Raw genomic sequence first — 9,347 nt, 5'->3', positions numbered from 1 at the left:
CTTGGATTTGGCATGCTTTTTTCTGTATGTCTGGATCTTTGAATGACATCAACGTTCTTAATTGGTCACCACTCATGAATAATATTGCAAATGGTGAAACTACATCGGTGGAGTTTGTAGCAAATGATTATACATACAACTATGGCTACTGTCTTGCGGATGGCATCTACCCAAAGTGGCAAACATTTGTGAAGCCGTTGAAAAAACGGGAAGGTAAGAAAAATCTTGATTTCCACAATGCTCAGGCGGCGGGTAGGAAAGATGTGAAGAGAGCTTTCGGGATTTTACAAGCCCAATTTGCTATTGTAAGAGGACCGACTTGTTTTTGGAATCAAAAGATCCTTCGCCAGATCATCAACGTGTGTGTGATCATGCATAACATGATCATCGAGAATGGGCGTGGGCAAAATTTAGACTATTCTCAGTATGAATTGTCGGGACGTTCCATGCGAGTGTGGATGACGGCTGCGAGGGTGGCCCGATTTATAGCCTCCTATTATGCCATTCGACGTGCCGAAATGCATGACGATCTTCAAAAGGATCTAATCAAGGAGTGGTGGGCATGAAATGGACGACGAAACTAGTTTGATGTTGTTTGTTTGATGTTGTTTTGTTTGATTTTGTATTGTTTGATATTGTATTGTTGAACTATTTGTTGTATTGGAAGATAAACTATTTGTTTGAGTTGTAATAATAATTGAACTATTTATTATTAATTTTTTTTGTGTTTGATCTTCTTGATTCCATTTTAAAGTGAGAAATGTTGTGTGTGATGCGCGTGCGCTGTAAATTTAGCGCGTCTTCTGAAGCTATATCGCCGCACCATATTTTCCAGCGCCTGCTGGAGTTAGCGCCCAGTCACGCGCAAAAAATGCTTATTTCGGCGCTGTAAAAAAAATTAGCACGCGCGGGGTTGCGCGGCTGTGGGAAATGCTGTTAGTGCAGAGTTGTATGGTGTTGAGTAAACCCCGCCTTGTCCTTAGCGATATGGCATGAGTATCCCATAAAACTTTTGCTTCATTCAATAAAGATAAGGTACCCAATGCATACTCTAAAAATATAAGAAGAAATTGACACAAATAAAGTATACAAAGCTCTCTTACTGAGTACACGGTGAAACATTATGATACGTTTTGAAGGAAGAAAACAATCTCATAGAAACACTATACAACAATTTAGGACAAGAAAATTTTGACAAAACTAGAAAATATTGCACGACCCAATTGGCGATATATAGATGATGGATGCATGCACACTACTATATAATATGCATGCACGGTATAGGTAGAAACCATTTCTCTGGCGGTGTTATCGTCCAGGTACGTAATCCGACACGGTGACACCAGGATAAATGACGACCTTGCATAGAGACCTGCTTGCTTGATTAATGCTTAGCCGGTGCCGCCGAGCACGGACTTGAGCTTCTTGACCTGCGCGTCGTCGAGGAAGGTGACGGTCTCGACGACGGCGGACGGCAGGTTGTTGGCGAAGAGGGCGTAGTCGGTGATCTGCAGGCCGGGGTTGGGGCCGCTGAAGGCGACCAGGGCGACGGCCGGGGAGCTGCCGCCGTTGTACTGGTAGTGGAGCAGGCCCTGGGGGAAGACCATGATGTCGCCCTTGTAGAGCGTCTTGGTGTAGACGGTGTTGGAAGAGGAGCTGATGAAGCCGGCGAGGATGGTGCCCTCGGTGACGAAGAGCAGCTCGGAGGCGGCCGGGTGGGTGTGCAGCGGCACGACGCCGCCCACGGCGATGTCGAGCCTGGCTGCGGAGATGCCGAGCCCGTTGACGCCGGGGAACTGGCCCACGAAGGCCGGTGTGACGGCCGCCTTGATGAGGTTGTTGGTGTTACCGGCGGCGGCGAGGCCGTGGTAGTAGAAGTCGCCCGCGCCGACGCCCGGCTTGCACGGGTACCCCGCCGGTGTGTCGGGGCAGGCTAGGTCGGCCACGCAGAAGTCCTGGGTCAGGGCCAGGGAAGAGAAGGGCAGGATGAGGAAGGAGATGAGCGCAGGGAGCAACATTGCGTTGGCCATTCTGTGCTAGTGTGCTCTGGTGAGTGTTGGGTACGTACTGTGTGCTCATGTGGTGTTTATATAGGCCATAAGGTGATAAGGGAGGAGGTGCATAGACGGTAGAGGCGTACAGCTGGTACGTAGTAGTACTTCCTTCGCTCCAAAATACTTCAAGTTCTAAATTTATCTCAAGTCAAACATCTTTCAGTTTCACAAATTTATAGAAACATTATATCTATATATATCTACAACATGAACGATATATATTATTTTATGGTGAATCTAATGAAACCGATTTGATGTTGTACATGTCGGATATATTGTTGTATACACTCAACTTAGCTTGCAGAAACCTAGAACTTCAGGTGTCTCTTGAAATAAAGGGAGTTCACAGGTAGAACAAATGTAACGTGAGTGATATTTGACGAGGTGCGTGCTTCTGTGCCCGTGCACGTATGGCACACCGGCGGGATACCCGTGCATGCATGGCACTGTCAGGATTTGTGGGGAGAAGCACGTAGGGCAGCCAGTGGACAAACGTTTATAGCTGTGCATGGTCCCAAAATAGGACCGCTTTGATGAAGGAAAGCTCTTGCAATGCTGCATTATTAGGGAATGGCAGGACACGGTGAGCTGCTTTTGCAATGAGATGGATATTTTATTTTGAGATCGAATCAGAAGTTTATATGAACTCAATGTCTCAATTATCACGTACGGTACGTAGCTTAGTGTGAGAGGGTTGAAATTGAATGCATGCATACGTAAAAGAGCCAGAACTTGTATGGTAACTTCGTTGGTCATCTCTGGCCTAGCAAGTTTGTGGAGACAAAAACTGCGGCATTCTTTTGTTGCTTTGCTAAACAAAGATATCAGTGATGATCTTAGACCTGATGCGTAATTAATCATGCATGTGAAATTTTAACTGCTGGTCTAAGACCTGCACGCTTCTAGATTTTGCAATTCATGGACAGGATATTATGTGATGCTATATATACTTTTGGGACCAGCAGGCAAGCGCAACTTGCAGATTTGTTTGGTTTCTTGCTTGGTTGTCCAGACGTACACTTTGTTCCGTTATGTTATACAGACAAAACCTGCTTTATAATCTAGACAATTATGTCTCTTATGGTGCTGCTGGAATGAGAGAAACAGTAGGGATCATGGTGACCAACCAGAGTCTGTGGATGAGATGAGATAACATACCTGATCCAGATGCGTGCAAACGAATGGGAGGGTTTTTAGGGGAAATCTGCTGTCAACCGGAGACCTGATGTTGGATGGACACTACCCCCAGCTGCAGAATATGTTCAGATAAGTTTTGATGGGGCCTTTGCCACTGGTTCAGGTAATGGTGGGTGGACTGTACCGCATATTGGTAATGCTTTGCATACTAACGCAGTGGCACTAATCAACGGCATTAGTCTATCTGGAAAGTTTGGTTGGGGCATGCCATGTCTTAAACGGGCACTGATTCAGGCGGTGACTTCTTCGGACTTTGATCTCTCACCGATGGGGAACCTGTTTGGTGAAGCAAAACTCCTTAGACTTAAAAGTGAGAATTTCGTGAGGTGTAGTCCAAGGGCATGTAACAAGGCAGCATAATACTTGCCTCTTCAGGACTAGACTGCATAAAGGCGGGTGTTTCAGGATCAGAAGAGTGAGAGGTTCTGGAGACCCTTCTTCCACTTGCCGGTGCATGCCGGCGTTCAGGATGAAGTTGGCTACAATGGCGGCACAAATTGCGAGACGAGACAAAAATCCTAACTCAGTTTTATGTATATTCGGCGGTGGCCAATAGGTCATATATACAAGGCAACCAAATGGTCTCGTCGTGCGATCGTGATCTAAACGGACTAGGTTTACCGAAATATGTGCCTAGAGAGATGCTGACATGACTGCTTATAGGTGGGCTCAGACATGGGTGACGTGCCTGCTTACATGTGGGTCCATACGCCGGTGACAGCATGCATTACCGTCACAGTTTGTAGACGCCATCAATTTGTTTTGTATTGCAATTTGCAACCAAAATTGAATAAAAGATAGAACACAAATGTGACAATTATCACATGAACTGTATGAGACATTACAATAATGAACCATGGGCCAGTTTCATGATGATTAAACAACGCACTAGTATGATGGTGGTATTTTTTCCGAGGTTGATGTTATGATATCCCATAGCACATGACACAATTTCATGATGATTGAACAATGCACCAGTATGACAAAATCCTAGTTTGTAGAGTTCGCACGAATGGATTTGATTTCGACCGTAAGTTCCTGGTCTGCTCAAAAGAGGTTCGAAATAAAATCTAATTCTTTTCTATGGAATTTGGTCACCAGTTATGTCACATATTCTCCATTTTCTCATGCCCTAGGGGTATGAGATATGTGTATGTTTGAAGTGGTCGGCAAAGAATGGAAGGGGAGAGTGAGGACCGTGATCCACAAGCTCGCTGATGAAAAGTTGATGCTACAGAATCACTGATGGACAAGGACAAGCAGGGTAGCTTGTATGAAAGAAGAGAGGAAGGCAGTGAACGTCAATTTCAGGCAGGCAATTAAGAGCAAGGTAGAAGGGATTTAGTTCTACTGTCAATGATAGGTGGATGTGTAGTTATGTATGCTCTCATGCAATTGTTCATTATGTGATTCATGTGAAATGTTATGATCACTTTCATGAATATTTGGAAACACTTTCATAAATACATTGGACAGCTTTCAAAAATAATTGAGAGCACTTACAGAAATATATGATAACAAATTTGGAAATATGTGCGATCAGTTAAACAATAGTTTCAATTAATACAATATTACAACAACAACATCAACAAGCCAAGCAATGTGCTAATAACACAACTTTTAATCAAGATCACTATCATAATTATCTGGATTTAATTCGTCGTCATCAATTCGTTCATCGTCACTGCTATCGACGTATTCAAGACACACTAGTTCTTTAACAAAGTTAGCTTTCCCCTTCTTCTTCTTCTTCTTCTTCTTCTTCTTCTTCTTCTTCTTCTTCTTCTTCTTCTTCTTCTTCTTCTTGTACAACATTTTGGAAAGCATCATCTTCATTGTGCTCATCCTCATCATCAGGAGCAATATGAAGTGATGAAGAAACATCAGCTTCCTAGTAATCTTCCATGGATAACCATACGTTGTGTCCTCCAAGTACATACATGTGTTAGCTTGGGATGCCACTATGGATGGGGCTTCCTTGTACCAAAAGGCTGGCGTATTTGCGCTTAGAAAGAATCCATCTGACATCATCTTCATGTTTCTCTTGCTAGCAAGGTCAGACCAATCACATCAAAACAAAAATACTGATTTATGTTGATATCCCACCTCAAGAAATTCCGTCAAAATCCCGCATAATTCAACTTCTTCTTTATCATCAACACATACCTTCATGATGACGCTGGAATTTTGAGTCCTTCGGTTCTTTTCAAGATCCACGATACGAAACCTAGCACCATTGACATTGTAGGAAGACCACGCATTTACAAGAGTGTTTGGCCCTCGTGATACTTCTCCCAATGCTCGTGATACATTTTTTAATTTCTCACATGATCTTCAAACCATCCTCTGAACTCCTTGTGCTTCTCATCGATGTTTCTCTCACCTTTTTTCTTTAATTTTTCCTTGTGAACCCTATAAAAAACTTATTATGAACCTAGTTAAAAAAGTTGTTATATCGTAGTACAAGTTAATAAGGTGATTGAAACTTACTCCATATACCTTGTGCTTTTGGAAGAATTTTTGGGACTTCCATGTTCCAATTGTTTCACGACTTCTTAATGTCTTGGCACACAAGTCCTTAAAAAATCTTCCTAGTTGAGTGATAGTCGTATACATCTCCTAACAAATCCGGCCCGTCAAACGCCCGCAGACACACCCGTGCGCGTCCGCAAGAAGTGATTAGCCAACCCTCGAATTTTCTTCTCTGCATCCGAATACCTCATACTTAAACCCTTAAAACTATACAAACCATGCAAAGTAAACATCTACGTAGTACATGGGTCAACTAAACCTACACTACGCTACTCGTTGTTGTCGGAGATGTCCACTATCTCCATTTCGGGCTCCGGGTACATGGGTGGCAGACGCAACTCCGGTTCCGCGGCGGCCTCCGCATCCACCTCGTCGAAAAGTGTGTCGGTCTCCGCATGTTCTTGCCGGTTGGACTGCACGTATGCCTCATTTTGGAGGGACTTCAGGATGGCAGTCAGCTCTGCCATCTACGCCGCTTGGCGACCTCGAACTCTGCCATAGTGTCCTCCATGGTGAAGCCCGCAATCGGCGCCGGCAACTCCATTTCCTCCTCCTCCGGATCTACCCCCTCCATGGGCTCCGGTTTCTGCTTCCCCTCCTCTTCCTCCTCCTCCTCCTCCTCCTCGTCCTTCTCATCCTCTGACTCTGACTCCAGCGAGTTCGAAGACAGGCCGGCTGCGATCCGAGCGGTGCACCTCACCCGGATCTCCTCCTAAATTGTGAACTGACGCTCCGGCGTTAGCATAGCGTATGTGATCTTCTTATGTCGGGCCATGGCGGAGGCGGATGGCGAGGGAAGAGGGATACGAAGACAGAGAGATACGGATGGGCTCGGGCTAGTGGCACGAAGAGGGAGAAAAGAGGATGTGGCTAGGGTTGGGGGACGCCGTCCGGCTTAAATAGCTAGACTTTCGCCTCGGGCGGCGAGCCGGTGCAGTGCCACGTGACGTTCACACCCCCACCGGAGGAGACGCCCATTGAACCGTCGGGTTTTCAGGAGATTTTGTGTGGGACCCGGCAGTCAGTCTGACATGGCGAACGCACCCGGGCCTTCGCATATCTGCCTAGATTTGGGTTGGATAAGAGGGATGTCGGTCAGCCCGGGCATTTGAGGCCAGTTTGAGACGCCCGTTTGGGTCGGGTTTTTTTTGTCCGGTCAGTGACCAGGCGGCCCGCCCTAGCATTTATGACCGGTTTGAGACGCCCGGCTGTAGATGCTCTAAGATAATTTGCAGAAGTATGTGGTAATCATGAGTCTTTAGACCGTGTAATTTGCCAGTTTCGACATCCACATATGTTGCCAGGTTTGCAGCGTGACCATGTAGAAATTTGACGTTAGCCAGAAACTTGCACAGCCTTATCTTACGCACCTTCCTTATTAAGCGTCAAGGGTGCATGATACTTCTTGTAAGAAGCCTCATTTTTTAGATCTTGTTGCAACCAATGCTTCTTCCTGATGTCCATACTCCGTAAATCTACTCTTCCATTGACGACGGTATCCTTATTCTTACCAATCAAGTTCAAGAAGTGTACCGGTGATACATTCACATATGTTCTTCTAAATGTGCATAACATCCAAGTTATGAGGAAACTTGAGATCCTTCCAGTATAGCAAAGCATATAGGCTCGCCTTCATGTGCCATAGGATGATTCACATGCTTTCTCTTCCTACTTGATTTTCCTGGATGTTTACCTGGTTTGTACTCCTCCTTAGCCCGCTCTAACATTACTAGAAAACTGCTTATAAGGCACTAAATGTTCCTGGATGCATTTTTTTGAGTAACTACACCCTTTATCTATCTATATTTATATATATTTACCTGCTAGTAAAGCAAGGTGCGTTTCTCCAAAAAAATCATCCGTTCACCAGCAAAAAGATATTTTTACTAGCCGAGGTGGTACTAATTTTGTGCATCCATGTGGTTTTTCTTTTTGAGACAATCTCGCATGCTTTATTCATTGCCCATAATGTTTACAGGAAGAAAATCAAGGTCTCGTGGTTGTCCTAGCCATACATGACGACCAAAGTCTAAAGACAAAGCATATCTAGCGAGATTGTGAGCCTCGAAATTCGAGCTCCTAAACTCATGAACTACTTTACATGAAGAGAAAGTGATTGCACGATGTTGGGGATATTACTATTGGGTATAAACCGGCCAAGAGAGCCGGGTTATCCCCATAATGGATTGTTTATATTTGAAGCCCATGAATACAAGGATTAAAGCGGATCACTACAAAGGCCCAAGGCCCAAAGGTAGATAGAGCATGTAGCTATGAACCGCCATATAGTGTATAACTTGTATTGTAAGGTATGACCGAGTTGAGACCGAGCCGGTATGTGTATAAACCGGTATCGGGACTCTGTAAGCCGGCGGGCGTCGACATGTGTATATAAAGACACGACCCGGTGGCGGTTCAGGGGGAACAGACAACAATTCGAGACTCAGGCAAAGCGTATTCGCTCCCTGGTCATCAAAACCCCAGCAATTCCATCACAACTAGACGTAGGCTTTTACCTTCATCGTAAGGGGCCGAACTAGTATAAAACTCTCGTATCCCTAGTTCGGTTTAACCCCTTTAAGCTAACCCGTTGCGATGGCTCCACGACTAAGTCCTTTCGCTAGGACATCTGCCGTGACAATTCCACGACAGTTGGCGCCCACCGTGGGGCAATCGCAAGATGGTTTCGAGTTCTTGAAGGGAAACTTTGAAGGGCTCAAGGGATACGCCGTGGGCCGGATGACCAAGAGTCGTTGCGACAAGCTTTACATCGATGACGCGGGCTGGGGCCCCGAGGCCGGCTCAATCGAGTACGGGTATCGGGTCCCCTTTTAAAGAATTCACGTCTTCATCGGCAAGATCGGCGAACCGGGCCCTGAGCCGGACATCTGCACCGACCTTGTCGAGATGGCTCAACGTGCAAGCCCTGCCCGGGTTCAGTCCGCTGTGAAGCGTGCGTTCGTAGGATTTATCAATGGTGCGGAACTTGAACCGACGTTAGATGATGAGACTGTCGTCTATTCAGATGGCGAGTCATCCACTGGAGAGACCGAGTCATTGTACCAACTGCAAGACGGCTGGCTTGGAGGCTGTTCCGAGGGCAACAGTATTTCGGACCCCCTCGAACCGGTGAACCGGGTTGCGATCTTCATGGCCGGTACACAACCTACGTTGCAGTCTTCAACTGCGGCCGCAGTAATTTCCGGATTGGCAGCTGGGGCAGGAGGCCCCGCGCGCCGGCCGGCTCAAGCTCTGTCCGGTTTATTGGACGCCTTAACAACACTGTTGACCACGAAAGTTACTCCGGAGACCCGAGATCAGCATGATGCGGAGGTTGCTAAGCTGCAGGATCAGGTAGCTCAAGCTAAGGAGGACTTGGCGGCTGAGGAAACCAGGATGGCCGAGGAGCGGGCTGCTTTGGAAGCACAAGCACAGCGGATTTAGGCACAAAATTACCGACTTCTGTTGGACCAGAACGCTTCAAACGAGGTATTTCGGAGAAAGCATCAGTCTCGATTGCCGCCAGTTTACGAAGCAATGAATCTCTTCGGCACCCCAGGAGCT

The 9,347-nt window shown here is 46.1% G+C and overlaps 1 protein-coding gene across 1 annotated transcript; it reads right to left on the bottom strand.

The window, feature by feature from the left end:
* Positions 1-1,070: 1,070 nt before the first annotated feature.
* Positions 1,071-2,071, bottom strand: LOC123043461 (germin-like protein 8-14). Its single transcript, XM_044465917.1, has one exon. It carries the CDS (start codon positions 2,028-2,030, stop codon positions 1,392-1,394), a length of 639 nt encoding a protein of 212 aa, XP_044321852.1. The 5' UTR covers positions 2,031-2,071; the 3' UTR covers positions 1,071-1,391.
* Positions 2,072-9,347: the final 7,276 nt, after the last annotated feature.

This window comes from Triticum aestivum, chromosome 2B, assembly GCF_018294505.1.
Source record: "Triticum aestivum cultivar Chinese Spring chromosome 2B, IWGSC CS RefSeq v2.1, whole genome shotgun sequence".
NCBI classification, from domain to species: domain Eukaryota; kingdom Viridiplantae; phylum Streptophyta; class Magnoliopsida; order Poales; family Poaceae; genus Triticum; species Triticum aestivum.
Note: the sequence above shows the minus strand (reverse complement) of the source record. Positions and strands in the feature narration are given on the sequence as shown.

Coding starts and splice junctions, on each gene's coding strand:
- LOC123043461 (XM_044465917.1), bottom strand. CDS start 2,030: ATGGCCAACGCAATGTTGCTCCCTGCGCTCATCTCCTTCCTCATCCTG.